This window comes from Oncorhynchus nerka, linkage group LG28 (genome assembly GCF_034236695.1).
Source record: "Oncorhynchus nerka isolate Pitt River linkage group LG28, Oner_Uvic_2.0, whole genome shotgun sequence".
In the NCBI taxonomy this organism is placed as follows: domain Eukaryota; kingdom Metazoa; phylum Chordata; class Actinopteri; order Salmoniformes; family Salmonidae; genus Oncorhynchus; species Oncorhynchus nerka.
In genome coordinates, this window is record NC_088423.1 from 85,084,902 (window position 1) to 85,100,854 (window position 15,953).

General features: G+C 45.8%; 1 protein-coding gene across 1 annotated transcript in view; it reads left to right on the top strand.

Annotated features, from left to right (window-relative positions):
- Positions 1-273: 273 nt before the first annotated feature.
- LOC115112780 (protein unc-13 homolog C-like) overlaps positions 274-15,953 on the top strand; it is a 246,218-nt gene continuing 230,538 nt past the window's right edge. The window contains exon 1 of the mRNA XM_065013211.1: positions 274-4,618. Coding sequence (XP_064869283.1) covers positions 529-4,618 — 4,090 coding nt within the window. The 5' untranslated portion in view covers positions 274-528. The remainder of the gene's footprint in view (positions 4,619-15,953) is intronic.

The following is a 15,953-nucleotide window of genomic DNA, read 5'->3' on the forward strand; positions in this document are numbered from 1 at the left end:
TCTCTGTGTGCTAGTATCTCTGTGTGCTAGTATCTCTGTGTGCTAGTATCTCTGTGTGATAGTACATCTGTGTGTGCCTGAGTGTCTGTGTGCTAGAGTATCACTGTGCTAAATTATGTCTGTGCGATAGTACATGTGTTCTATAGTTCCAATGTGTTATAGTATCTGTGCTAGAATATCTCTGTTATAGTATCTATATGCTACAGTATCTTTCTTCTATGCCTTTACTAACAGTTCCTATTGTTTCTCTCTTTTTGCAGAGCAATGCGTCTGGTCCTTTGGAGAACCAGTGGATTTCACAGTGATTCCCATCCACCACTCGGATATACAGAGTTGAAGTTTTGACACAAGCTCTTCTAAGTAGGCCTGTCAGAGTTGTGTATCTGCCTGGGGGTTGACACTCCCTCCCCCCCACTCCTCCACCAACACCACCAACACCACCGCTGGCTCCTTCACCGCTGGCTCCTCAGTCCGAGCAGAGCTGCTCCACTGCATCTTTAATAGACGTCTCTCAAAGCATTGCCTTCCATGGTTTCTGCCCTGCTCCAGACCCTATCATCTTACATCGTGAAGATTTGCAAAGGAATGTTTACAAAGAAATTGGCGAATCCCACAAAGAAGAAAGAGAGTAGCGACAATAAAGAGCCCAAATTGACCACCACTGATTTGCGTGACCAAGATAACCTGACGCCAACACTCTCCACCACTCTGAAAACCACAGTGAAAAAAATCAGCAAATGCTCTTCGGCACGTAACATCTCTATTGAATTAGACGACGGAAAGAACGACTGCTCCTCTCTCTCACCGACTTTCAGTTACCGTGTAGCGATAGCGAACGGACTCCCGAAAAATGCTCTTCTGCTGAACAATAATGAGAGTATCTTCCAGGAGATCCTCTCCATCAATAGCGAATACTCTGACTCCCTGAGCGAGGTCAAACCTGTGCGTAGATTCGATGAGCAGAAATCTCACACCATGCCAGTGAGACGGAACAGGAAGAGCCTCATTAGTCTGGCGCCCTCCGATGGCAGCTCAGAGGGTGAGAGGGTGGAGCGCTCAAGTCTGCACACTCTCCGACTTGGAGCGCTACGCAAGCTGAGGAAATGGAAAAAGAGTCAGGAGTGCGTGTCTTCGGACTCCGAGGTGAGCAACTGGAGGAAGACCCTGGGTATCCGGAGCAAGTCCCTGGACCGGGCTGGGCGGCAGCAGAAGTCGACCTCTGCCTTAGAAGCCGGCTCCAGCTCTACAGGCTGCATCAACCAAACCCAGGATGTGATGGAAATGATCTTTAAGGAGCTGCAGGGCATCAGCCAGATTGAGACAGAGCTTTCAGAGCTCAGGGGACACGTCAATGCCCTGAAGAACTCCATCGACGAGATCTCCTCCAGTGTGGAGGTGGTGCAGACCGAGATCGAACAACTGCGTACTGGCTTTGTCCAGTCCAGGAGAGAGACGCGAGACATCCACGACTACATCAAGCAGGTCAGCCACCAGGCCAACAAGGCCAGCCTGAGGTTCATAAACGTCCCTGAGGAGAAGCTGGAGAAAACTGAGAGTCTCATCTATCACATTCTAATGGACAAAATGGGATTTGCTGAAGCACATAAAACACTTAAAATAGAGCTAGCCCATCGGTTAGGGCAACAAAGAGAATGTTCCAATGCAAAACCTAGGCCTATTATTGTAATATTCTCGACCCCCTCAGATAGAGATTTAGTTTTGAAAAAATGCTACAAACTGAAGGGGACTGGTATATCTGTATCCACTGATAGCTTAACGACTCATGATGTGAAGGAAAAGAAAGATAAAGGAGAAATGTCCTCTTCTCAAACCTACGAGAGCATGGACATTAAGGTCTCAGCCAAGGACAAAGCTGAGAGTGATGACTGGGACTCTATGGACAGTGACAAGGAGCTAGACGAACTAAACAAGAACAAATATGCAATGGTGGTGTCTAAGCCTGTTCACAAACATAAAGCAGATAAAAAGAGGCACGGTCACCATGAGCACGGTAGCCGGTCTGCGGATGAGGCAGGCTACTCTGCCTCAGTTCACTACGCTGATGACTCCTATGATGAGTCTGACAAAGCCTCCAAGCCCTACTATGGTGACCTCACCCCCGGCTGGCTTTCTCAGAGCGACTACTCCACCCCCAAGCTCAGCCGCTCCGAGTCTGACTGCTCCAAGCTCTGCCAGTCCTACTCTGAAGACTTCTCAGAGAGCCAGTACTTCAGCCGGCCCAATGGCAGCTCTCTACTATCCTCCTCAGACCAGGAGCTGTGGCAGAGGAAGCAGGAGGACATGGCATCATCGTGGTACGCCAGCCAGACCCTCAGCCAGGAGAACCCTCCGTACACCGAACCCAACGAGGCCGAGACCACAGAGACCATTGACAGTGGGGTGAGCAATGGGCTGGTCTGCATGTCTGGGGATAGGAGCCATTACAGCGGCTCACAGCTGTCTCTGCAGGGAGACCTCTCCCCATGGAAGGACTGGCCTCACCTGGAGCAGGGAGCAGACTCCGGGCTGAACGCTTCCACAGAGCAGAACCTGGTGTCTGAGGTCAGCAGCCCCTTTGACCCAGCTGCCATCCCTGGCTTCCCTGAGAACATCACCAAATGTCAGGAGGTGGACCTGGCATTTGAAGGAGAGGAGACTTTCATGTTGGATATGGTGGAAAGCACCCTGTTGGACACTGCCCCCCTGGAGATCACCAAACAGGAGAGTGCCCGGCTGGGTAGTGCTCCCCCCACTACTCTTTATACAGCCCCTATCGTGGCGAAAGAACCTGTTGTAACACCACCTGTCCATAAGCCTAAAGCTAAAGAGACTGCTAAAACACTTCCTAAAGAAACTTCTAAAGCAGCTCCTAAAGCTAAAACACCTCCTAAAGAGTTAGCTAAAACTGTTCCTAAAGAGGTTGCTAAAGCTATTCCTAAAGAGATTGCTAAAACTATTCCTATAGAGGTTGCTAAAATGATTCCTACAGAGGTTGCCAAAACACCTAAAGAGGTTGCTAAAACTATTCCTAAAGAGGTTGCTAAAATTATTCCTAAAGAGGTTGCCAAAACACCTAAAGAGGTTGCTAAAACTATTCCTAAAGAGGTTGCTAAACCTATTCCTAAAGAGGTTGCTAAAACTATTCCTAAAGAAGTTTCTAACACTATTTATAAAGTGACTTCTAAACCGGCAAAAGAGGTTGCTAAATCAATTGCTGAAGAGGCTGCTAAAACTATTAAACTAAGAGAAACAGCCAAAATGATTCCTAAAGAGAATGTTAAAACACCTCCTAAAGAAATTGTTAAAGCTATTCATACAGAGGCTCCTAAAACACCTCTGAAAGACCCTCCCAAAACAAGTCCAAAAGACACTCCCAAAACAAGTCCAAAAGAGACTGTGAAAATACTTCCCAAAGACACTCCTAAAACAAGTCCAAAAGAGGCTGTGAAAACACCTCCCAAAGACACTTCTAAAACTCGTCCAAAAGAGACACCTAAAATGGTTCCTAAAGGGGCATCTAACACACTTCCTAAAATGGCAGCTAAAGAAGCCCCTGAACTATCCACCCAAACATTCCCTGAGCTTGATGTCAAACACAGCTTCCAACCGAGCCAGACCAAGTCATCCACCATGTACCGTAGCCAGAGCGAGATCCGGTCCGAGAATGTTGTAGAGGAGGTGCCCAAGTCCTGGAGCAGCCGTCTCAGTATCGACCTCACCGACAAAGCTCCGTCCTTTAGCTTTGGGTTCGGCTCCACCCTAAAGAAGGCAAAATCAGCTCTGGAGGTGGTGTGGAAGTCAGGCCCTCCACCTAGTGCCACTCCCCCGGAGCCACCCCCAGACTCAGGCTCCTTCATGGGCCGCTTCCGCACACTGTCCACATCCACGGCCAACGACTCCAGCACCACCATTGACTCAGACGTCTACACAGATTCCTTAGTCTACAAGGCTGAAGATGAAGATGAGGCTGCCGCTGGTGACCAGCTGGAGGACAACGAGACCGCCTATGTCGGGGTGATGGAGCAAGTCCTGGCCAACCTGGAGAACCGGTCCAACGCCAACGACACAGAAGAGACAGAGGAGTTTGAGGAGCCCATACTGGATTATGATCCTGATGCCTCTCAGGATTATGTCTCTGAAGACTATGAGGCTACCACCCAGGATTACGAGGACTCTGATGAAGTTGAGGCCACCCAGGAGGCTGCAGTCGTTCTGGAGTATGACTGTAGTCTGGACGAGCAGTACAACGAGGAGTACAGTGAGGATTACGTTGATGATGTCATGACGGGGGACACGGCAGAGGACACAGCAGAGTATGAGGCCATGGTGGAGTATGTCGAGGTGGAGGAGCCTGACGAGGAGGAAGAAGAGGAGGAGGAGGAGGAAGAGGAGTTAATGGAGGACATGGAAGAGGGGGATGAGATGGAGGAGGCCTCCGAAGCGTCTGCGTCGGAGAGGACGGAAAACCTAGAGGATGAGAACAAAAACATTCCGGAGAAGGAGGAGATGCCTGCAGAGGCTCCGCCCAAAAAGCGAATCCGTCCCACGTTTAAGGAGGCTGCGCTGAGGGCCTACAGGAAGCAGATGGATGAGCTTCAGCAGCAGATCCTGGCTGGAGGTAGCTACACATTCACTTTACTACATTTTACTTCACTTTACTACACTACACTTTACTTCACTTTACTACACTTTACTACACATTAAACCTGATCTGGTTCGCACTGTATAACCAACTGCTATGGTAGTTGTCATGCCAAGTTTGACCATTGGATCTGGAAAGACAGCACAAACAGATCTGGGACAAGGTTGCTACACTTTGTCTTCTCTCTTTACTCATCTTTGGCATTGTACCAGTGTAGTGCAGAAAGGGTTACACTATATTACTCAGAGTTTTACTCAGTTCAGGTCATAAGGTTCAAATTATGGTATGTATGTAATAACAAAGTCATTACATTATCCACTGTGGATATCAGTCATACAGTTAACAGTACAGTAGCATGTAAAGTATGCACTATAAAATAGGTATATTTGTGTACTATCTTTTATCCATGACATTTGAACACAGACATTTATCTGAGATGTGGAATGATTGGTGTCAGTTGAACATGTATTTGGTAGAGAATCCTTGAGGATCAGACTGAGGCCTGTAGTGGAATATGTATGAGCTCCTGGAAACCCCCAGCATCTGTTCCACCGGTGTTTGGATTTCAGGGACTTTTAGGTTGACTTTGACTGTTTGATTTGCTCCTGGCGTCTTCTGGAATTGGTCATTGATTTTGTGCTTGATGCTAATATGAAGGGACGACTGTTTTCTTTGAAGGTGGGCAAGGTTAGTGTCAGGGTTAGAGGTATGTATAACATAATCCTCGTGGTGCAGCACTTTATAGCTGACTTAAACTGATGGATTTTTATTTTAGAATGCAAGGGTCATTTTTCAGTTGGAGAGTTGATTTTTGTGAGTATGTCTCTTCCTCATGAACATTTTATGGCTCTAAAACGGTACAACACCCATGTTCCAGGGCACAATGAAAATCAGATTAGCTCAGACTCAAACAACATGGGTTCCATCCATTACCATCGACCATCAGGGATATTCGGACAATGAAAGCAAAAGTACGCACTGTTTCTGACAGCTTAGAAATATGAACTAAAAACTAAACCTCAAATTCAAGTGGTGTGTGTTTACCATGCCTGGAGCCACATTACCCTTTCCATTTAGTGAACTAGGTCTATTCTCCACATTAGCCTTTCCATTTAGTGAACTAGGTCTATTCTCCACATTAGCCTTTCCATTTAGTGAACTAGGTCTATTCTCCACATTAGCCTTTCCATTTAGTGAACTAGGTCTATTCTCCACATTACCCTTTCCATTTAGTGAACTAGGTCTATTCTCCACATTACCCTTTCCTTTTAGTGGACTAGGTCTATTCTCCAAATTAGCCTTTCCATTTAGTGAACTAGGTCTATTCTCCACATTACCATTGCTATTTAGTGAACTAGGTCTATAATGCACATTACCCTTTCTATTTAGTGAACTAGGTCTATTATCCACACAAGCCTTTCCATTTAGTGGACTAGGTCTATTCTCCACATTACCCTTTCCATTTAGTGGACTAGGTCTATTGTCCACATTACTATTGCCATTTAGTGAACTAGGTCTATTATCCACATTACCCTTTCCATTTAGTGAACTAGGTCTATTATTCACATTACCCTTTCAATTTAGTGAACTAGGTCTATTCTCCACATTACCCTTTCCTTTTAGTGGACTAGGTCTATTCTCCAAATTAGCCTTTCCATTTGGTGAACTAGGTATATTCTCCACATTACCATTGCTATTTAGTGAACTAGGTCTATTCTGCACATTACCCTTTCCATTTAGTGAACTAGGTCTATTCTCCACATTACCCTTTCCATTTAGTGAACTAGGTCTATTATCCACATAAGCCTTTCCATTTAGTGGACTAGGTCTATTCTCCACATTACCCTTTCCATTTAGTGGACTAGGTCTATTCTCCACATTACCATTGCCATTTAGTGAACTAGGTCTATTCTCCACATTACCCTTTCCATTTAGTGGACTAGGTCTATTCTCCACATTAGCCTTTCCATTTAGTGAATTAGGTCTATTCTCCACATTAGCCTTTCCTTTTAGTGGACTAGGTCTATTCTCCACATTACCCTTTCAATTGAGTAAACTAGGTCTATTCTCCACATTAGCCTTTCCTTTTAGTGGACTAGGTCTATTCTCCACATTACCCTTTCAATTGAGTAAACTAGGTCTACTCTCCACATGACCCTTTCAATTGAGTAAACTAGGTCTATTCTCCACATTACCCTTTCCATTTAGTGGACTAGGTCTATTCTCCACATTAGCCTTTCCATTTAGTGAATTAGGTCTATTCTCCACATTAGCCTTTCCTTTTAGTGAACTAGGTCTATTCTCCACATTACCCTTTCCATTTAGTGGACTAGGTCTATTCTCCACATTAGCCTTTCCATTTAGTGAATTAGGTCTATTCTCCACATTACCCTTTCCATTGAGTGGACTAGGTCTATTCTCCACATTAGCCTTTCCATTTAGTGAATTAGGTCTATTCTCCACATTAGCCTTTCCTTTTAGTGGACTAGGTATTTTCTCCACATTACCCTTTCAATTAAGTAAACTAGGTCTATTCTCCACATTAGCCTTGCCTTTTAGTGGACTAGGTCTATTCTCCACATTACCATTTCAATTGAGTAAACTAGGTCTATTCTCCACATTACCCTTTCCATTTAGTGGACTAGGTCTATTCTCCACATTACCCTTTCCATTTAGTGAACTAGGTCTATTCTTCACATTACCCTTTCCATTTAGTGAACTAGGTCTATTATCCACATTAGCCTTTCCATTTAGTGGACTAGGTCTATTCTCCACATTAGCCTTTCTATTTAGTGAACTAGGTCTATTCTCCACATTACCCTTTCCATTTAGTGGACTAGGTCTATTCTCCACATTACCATTGCCATTTAGTGAACTAGGTCTAGTCTCCACATTACCCTTTCAATTTAGTGAACTAGGTCTATTCTCCACATTACCATTGCCATTTAGTGAACTAGGTCTATTCTCCACATTAGCCTTTCCATTTAGTGGACTAGGTCTATTCTCCACATTAGCCTTTCCATTTAGTGAATTAGGTCTATTCTCCACATTAGCCTTTCCATTTAGTGAACTAGGTCTATTCTCCACATTACCCTTTCCATTGAGTGGACTAGGTCTATTCACCACATCAGCCTTTCCATTTAGTGGACTAGGTCTATTCTCCACATTACCCTTTCAATTTAGTGAACTAGGTCTATTCTCCACATTAGCCTTTCCATTTAGTGAACTAGGTCTATTCCCCACATTACCCTTTCCATTTAGTGAACTAGGTCTATTCTCCACATTACCCTTTCAATTTAGTGAACTAGGTCTATTCTCCACATTACCCTTTCCATTTAGTGAACTAGGTCTATTATCCACATTAGCCTTTCCATTTAGTGGACTAGGTCTATTCTCCACATTAGCCTTTCTATTTAGTGAACTAGGTCTATTCTCCACATTACCCTTTCCATTTAGTGAACTAGGTCTAATCTCCACATTACCCTTTCCATTTAGTGGACTGGGTCTATTCTCCACATTACCCTTTCAATTTAGTGAACTAGGTCTATTCTCCACATTAGCCTTTCCATTTTGTGAACTAGGTCTATTCCCCACATTACCCTTTCCATTTAGTGAACTAGGTCTATTCTCCACATTACCCTTTCAATTTAGTGAACTAGGTCTATTCTCCACATTACCCTTTCCATTTAGTGAACTAGGTCTATTATCCACATTAGCCTTTCCATTTAGTGGACTAGGTCTATTCTCCACATTAGCCTTTCTATTTAGTGAACTAGGTCTATTCTCCACATTACCCTTTCAATTTAGTGAAATAGGTCTATTCCCCACATTACCCTTTCCATTTAGTGAACTAGGTCTATTCTCCACATTACCCTTTCAATTTAGTGAAATGGGTCTATTCTCCACATTACCCTTTCCATTTAGTGGACTAGGTCTATTCTCCACATTAGCCTTTCTATTTAGTGAACTAGGTCTATTCTCCACATTACCCTTTCAATTTAGTGAAATGGGTCTATTCTCCACATTACCCTTTCCATTTAGTGGACTAGGTCTATTCTCCACATTAGCCTTTCTATTTAGTGAACTAGGTCTATTCTCCACATTACCCTTTCAATTTAGTGAAATGGGTCTATTCTCCACATTACCCTTTCCATTTAGTGGACTAGGTCTATTCTCCACATTAGCCTTTCTATTTAGTGAACTAGGTCTATTCTCCACATTACCCTTTCAATTTAGTGAAATGGGTCTATTCTCCACATTACCCTTTCCATTTAGTGGACTAGGTCTATTCTCCACATTAGCCTTTCTATTTAGTGAACTAGGTCTATTCTCCACATTACCCTTTCAATTTAGTGAAATAGGTCTATTCCCCACATTACCCTTTCCATTTAGTGAACTAGGTCTATTCTCCACATTACCCTTTCAATTTAGTGAAATGGGTCTATTCTCCACATTAGCCTTTCCATTTAGTGAACTAGGTCTATTCTCCACATTAGCCTTTCCATTTAGTGAACTAGGTCTATTCTTGTGAATTCCGTCAATGCTTTTAGTGGAACATTGACCCACTTTTAAGAGTTTGATAATAATGTCAAAATATGATTTGTCTTATTGCTCTGCTATTACATTTCCCCTTTGGGATCTGGTAAATGAATCAGCCGGTATACCTTAGACTATGGCTGGAATCTCATGAAACCTGCTGAAATTATATTATTATTTTGCTTAAAAATGCTCATTTTGATTAAAGTGAATATTAGATTTGTTTTGTTACACCTCAAAAAGCATGATTTAATGAATCTGATTAGACTTTTTTGCTTTTTTCTGCAGCTCAGGTTTGCAGACAAAACCGCAAGCTTAATCAGACAAACATATGGCCAAAGAAAAATAATTTCTCGGTCTGTATAAGTGGTTATTATTGATTTAGTGAAGCAAACAATGAACTGTTTTAAGTGGAATGAAGAAAGGTTGTTAAATCAGAGCTATGGCGGGACCAGGGGAATAGCCCGTCTCTTGTTTAAAGTGAACAACTCTTGACCTACATGTGGTAGCAGCTATAGTGCATGGCTACACTCACAGCACAGCACAGCACACACACACACACACACACACACACACACACACACACACACACACACACACACACACACACACACACACACACACACACACACACACAAACACAGTTCAGATATGGCTACAGCTACAGCTACAGCTAATGCTGCTGTTGTTGTTATTAATTATTATTTTGTCATTACTAGTTATTTTCCTATTGTTTATTCTATTGCTATTGCTAAATCTATTTCTATTGGTAATTCAAATTTATTCGACAATTGCTAGACCCTAATCTATTTTTATTTCTACAGCTACGACATTACTGTACATGCATGAATACAGCTACAGCTACTTACAGCTACAGCTATTGCTACTAACACTGCTATTGTTGGTGTTAGTGTTACAGCTGCCACTACTGTATTGAGATGCTAATTTGGGCTCCCAAGGGCATTCTCTAACCAGGTCAGCCTTGCTTAAAATATGTACATGAGTTTTGTATGGTAGTGTACTGTAGCCTCTTTCTACTACTACTGCTGCCACTGTTGGCTGTGGATGATTTCTCCTGGGAGAGGCAGAGAAAGACAGACCTTGGTCCTGGCACACTGTGCCACATTCTATAAGCGTCTATATATAAAAGATGCAAATAAAGTGGCATTAAAAAGGAAAGCAAGGAGAGGGAGTTGTGTTGTTATGTTAATTGTTGTGATGGGGTCCTACTAACTCTGGGTCTAGATTGCTGTTCAAATACCAATACTCTCAATTGACTGGCTCTGTGGCTTTGCCCTGGCTCTAGATCTGTAGTAGTCAGAAACAAACTGGCCATAGGACAGTATGGCAAATGCCAGATGGGCTGATCCATCTATAGCCAAGTGGGCTGGTCGAAATTGCGTTTTTATGATTATAATTATTTGGCTAATAATGGGGGCCTCACAGTAAAAATTTGCTGGTATGTTTGGATTTCTGGTCCCAGTCTGTCCCTGGCAGCAGACGTTCCAGTGGTTTAGGCTGTGGGAGGGATAATCAACAGAGATTCTGAGCTAACATGGACCGTCTTCCTCCCTCCTTGAGAATGGCTGTAGTTCTGAGTCTCTCTCACTCCCTTCCTCGAAAAACGGCAGTATAGCTTTGACTCTGTCTTTCTCTCTCACTGGAAATGGCTGAGGCATTGAGTCCGTCTCCCTGCCTCTGTCTGCCACAGCCACAACAGAGGAATCATCCCAAATGCAATTGGACTCCTTTAGTGATTGTGTTACATGATGCAGAGAGTTTGAGTGCTGCAGCCTATGGGAAACCACTGATTCTGGGCAGCACCCACTTGAATTTTTAGTAACTAAAGATTTATGGACATATCCACTACTTCTGCCATGTACGACCACTCCACAGATCCTGCAAGCATTCAGACAGACAGGGCGTACTAGTTCATAACTAGCAGTGGCGTAACACAGTTTCTCTGGACCCCCTGCAAGATCGGAGTTGCCCGCATCTGGCAATTTATTGACTGTCCAGTATCCAGATGACCCGTCCCCAGAGCTTCCTATACAGTGAATCACTTTTCATAACGTGTTGAGGCCGGCAATTAAGGAGAATGAGAGGCTCAATTAAAGCTGTTGCAGAACTGCTGTATTTGAAGCACCACTCCCCCTGCAGTTTACCTGATGTTGCCATGGCAATCATGCTGTTTTTACTATCCCTGTAACTGTTACTACTGCAGAGAGATTGTTTTCTAAGCTAAAACTCATAAAGAACTACTAAGAAGCATTAGGCTGTCAGTCTGAAGTGAGCTTTTGAACACCTGAGTAAGCTACACTCATTACACTGGCACCGTCGTAGCCTTGACCACAACATTTGTTCACCGATATCCCCTTCTACTTGCAGTAAGTTAAATGCTTTCTTCTCTCCCTCTCTCCCTCTCCCTTTCTTTCTGTTATTTTCTCTTCCTCTCTCTCACTTCCCTCCTCTCTCTTTCTCTCCCCTCACTCCCTTATCTCTCTTCCTCTACTCCTCTAGGTCCCCCCTCTCACCCCTCTCTGTTACTTTTTCTAATTATTTGTGTGTTGGTATTGAGTCCCAGCCTAACAGACCCTGGTGGGAAGGGTCAGTAGGCCTACCTGGTTATATTGTCAGCCTGCAGAAGACTATTCCGAAGTGTTGAATTGCACACTTCCCGTCATGGACTCCCTCCGGCCAATTTTTAAACCAATCCAATGCCTTTAAATCTGTGACTGGAATTGTGCGGGTGTGGGATGGAGAATTTGGCCAAAACCTAAGGCTCCTAATGGGAAGCGCTTCAGTACCTGATTATATTACTAGCCTGAAGACGGCTAGCTTCTGGTTATATTGTTAGCCTGAAGACGGCTAGCTTCTGGTTATATTGTTAGCCTGAAGACGACTAGCTTCTAGTTATATTGTTAGCCTGAAGACGGCTAGCTTCTGGTTATATTGTTAGCCTTGAGAGGGCTAGCTGCTGGTCATTATGTATTGTTACCAGGAAAGCTATCTTCTGATTATATTGTTTGCCTGCCAAAGGCTAGCTGCTAGTCATACTGTATTGTTAGCCTGCAGAAGGCTAGCTGCTGGTCATACTGTATTGTTAGCCTTCAGAAGGCTAGCTTCTGGTCATACTGTATTGTTAGCCTGCATCAAGGCTAGCTGCTGGTCATACTGTATTGTTAGCCTGCAGAAGGCTAGCTGCTGGTCATACTGTATTGTTAGCCTGTATCAAGGCTAGCTGCTGGTCATACTGTATTGTTAGCCTGCATTACATTTACATTACATTTAAGTCATTTAGCAGACGCTCTTATCCAGAGCGACTTACAAATTGGTGCGTTCACCTTAAGACATCCAGTGGAACAGCTACTTTACAATAGTGCATCTAAATCTAGTAAGGGGGGGGGGTGAGAAGGATTACTTTATCCTATCCTAGGTATTCCTGAAAGAGGTGCGGTTTCAGGTGTCTCCGGAAGGTGGTGATTGACTCCGCTGTCCTGGCGTCGTGAGGGAGTTTGTTCCACCATTCGGGGGGCCAGAGCAGCGAACAGTTTTGACTGGGCTGCGCGGGAACTGTACTTCCTCAGTGGTAGGGAGGCGAGCAGGCCAGAGGTGGATGAACGCAGTGCCCTTGTTTGGGAGTAGGGCCTGATCAGAGCCTGGAGGTACTGAGGTGCCGTTCCCCTCACAGCTCCGTAGGCAAGCACCATGGTCTTGTAGCGGATACGAGCTTCAACTGGAAGCCAGTGGAGAGAGCGGAGGAGCGGGGTGACGTGAGAGAACTTGGGAAGGTTGAACACCAGACGGGCTGCGGCGTTCTGGATGAGTTGTAGGGGTTTAATGGCACAGGCAGGGAGCCCAGCCAACAGCGAGTTGCAGTAATCCAGACGGGAGATGACAAGTGCCTGGATTAGGACCTGCGCCGCTTCCTGTGTGAGGCAGGGTCGTACTCTGCGGATGTTGTAGAGCATGAACCTACAGGAACGGGCCACCGCCTTGATGTTAGTTGAGAACGACAGGGTGTTGTCCAGGATCACGCCAAGGTTCTTAGCGCTCTGGGAGGAGGACACAATGGAGTTGTCAACCGTGATGGCGAGATCATGGAGCGGGCAGTCCTTCCCGGGAGGAAGAGCAGCTCCGTCTTGCCGAGGTTCAGCTTGAGGTGGTGATCCGTCATCCACACTGATATGTCTGCCAGACATGCAGAGATGCGATTAGCCACCTGGTCATCAGAAGGGGAAAGGAGAAAATTAATTGTGTGTCGTCTGCATAGCAATGATAGGAGAGACCATGTGAGGTTATGACAGAGCCAAGTGACTTGGTGTATAGCGAGAATAGGAGAGGGCCTAGAACAGAGCCCTGGGGGACGCCAGTGGTGAGGCGCGTGGTGAGGAGACAGATTCTTGCCACGCCACCTGGTAGGAGCGACCTGTCAGGTAGGACGCAATCCAGCGTGGGCCGCGCCGAGAGATGCCCAACTCGGAGAGGGTGGAGAGGAGGATCTGATGGTTCACAGTATCGAAGGCAGCCGATAGGTCTAGAAGGATGAGAGCAGAGGAGAGAGAGTTAGCTTTAGCAGTGCGGAGCGCCTCCGTGATACAGAGAAGAGCAGTCTCAGTTGAATGACTAGTCTTGAAACCTGACTGATTTGGATCAAGAAGGTCATTCTGAGAGAGATAGCGGGAGAGCTGGCCAAGGACGGCACGTTCAAGAGTTTTGGAGAGAAAAGAAAAGAAGGGATACTGGTCTGTAGTTGTTGACATCGGAGGGATCGAGTGTAGGTTTTTTCAGAAGGGGTGCAACTCTCGCTCTCTTGAAGACGGAAGGGACGTAGCCAGCGGTCAGGGATGAGTTGATGAGCGAGGTGAGGTAAGGGAGAAGGTCTCCGGAAATGGTCTGGAGAAGAGAGGAGGGGATAGGGTCAAGCGGGCAGGTTGTTGGGTGGCCGGCCGTCACAAGACGCGAGATTTCATCTGGAGAGAGAGGGGAGAAAGAGGTCAGAGCACAGGGTAGGGCAGTGTGAGCAGAACCAGCGGTGTCGTTTGACTTAGCAAACGAGGATCGGATGTCGTCGACCTTCTTTTCAAAATGGTTGACGAAGTCATCTGCAGAGAGGGAGGAGGGGGGAGGGGAGGAGGATTCAGGAGGGAGGAGAAGGTGGCAAAGAGCTTCCTAGGGTTAGAGGCAGATGCTTGGAATTTAGAGTGGTAGAAAGTGGCTTTAGCAGCAGAGACAGAAGAGGAAAATGTAGAGAGGAGGGAGTGAAAGGATGCCAGGTCCGCAGGGAGGCGAGTTTTCCTCCATTTCCGCTCGGCTGCCCGAAGCCCTGTTCTGTGAGATCGCAATGAGTCGTCGAGCCACGGAGCGGGAGGGGAGGACCGAGCCGGCCTGGAGGATAGGGGACATAGAGAGTCAAAGGATGCAGAAAGGGAGGAGAGGAGGGTTGAGGAGGCAGAATCAGGAGATAGGTTGGAGAAGGTTTGAGCAGAGGAAGAGATGATAGGATGGAAGAGGAGAGAGTAGCGGGGAGAGAGAGCGAAGGTTGGGACGGCGCGATACCATCCGAGTAGGGGCAGTGTGGGAAGTGTTGGATGAGAGCGAGAGGGAAAAGGATACAAGGTAGTGGTCGGAGACTTGGAGGAGTTGCAGTGAGGTTAGTGGAAGAACAGCATCTAGTAAAGATGAGGTCGAGCGTATTGCCTGCCTTGTGAGTAGGGGGAAGGTGAGAGGGTGAGGTCAAAAGAGGAGAGGAGTGGAAAGAAGGAGGCAGAGAGGAATGAGTCAAAGGTAGACGTGGGGAGGTTAAAGTCGCCCAGAACTGTGAGAGGTGAGCCGTCCTCAGGAAAGGAGCTTATCAAGGCATCAAGCTCATTGATGAACTCTCCGAGGGAACCTGGAGGGCGATAAATGATAAGGATGTTAAGCTTGAAAGGGCTGGTAAATGTGACAGCATGGAATTCAAAGGAGGCGATAGACAGATGGGTAAGGGGAGAAAGAGAGAATGACCACTTGGGAGAGATGAGGATCCCGGTGCCACCACCCCGCTGACCAGAAGCTCTCGGGGTGTGCGAGAACACGTGGGCGGACGAAGAGAGAGCAGTAGGAGTAGCAGTGTTATCTGTGGTGATCCATGTTTCCGTCAGTGCCAAGAAGTCGAGGGACTGGAGGGAGGCATAGGCTGAGATGAACTCTGCCTTGTTGGCCGCAGATCGGCAGTTCCAGAGGCTACCGGAGACCTGGAACTCCACGTGGGTCGTGCGCGCTGGGACCACCAGATTAGGGTGGCCGCGGCCACGCGGTGTGGAGCGTTTGTATGGTCTGTGCAGAGAGGAGAGAACAGGGATAGACAGACACATAGTTGACAGGCTACAGAAGAGGCTACGCTAATGCAAAGGAGATTGGAATGACTAAAATGATTAAAATGATACAGTACTGCTGAAGTAGGCTAGCTGGCAGTGGCTGCGTTGTTGACTTTGTAGGCTAGCTGGCAGTGGCTGCGTCGTTGGCACTACACTAATCAAGTCGTTCCGTTGAGTGTGATAGTTTCTACAGTGGTGCTATTCGGGGGCTAGCTGGCTAGCTAGCAGTGTTGATTACGTTACGTTGCGTTAAAAGAACGACAATAGCTGGCTAGCTAACCTAGAAAATCGCTCTAGACTACACAATTATCTTTGATACAAAGACGGCTATGTAGCTAGCTATGTAGCTAGCTACGATCAAACAAATCAAACCGTTGTACTGTAATGAAATGAAATGAAAATGTGATACTACCTGT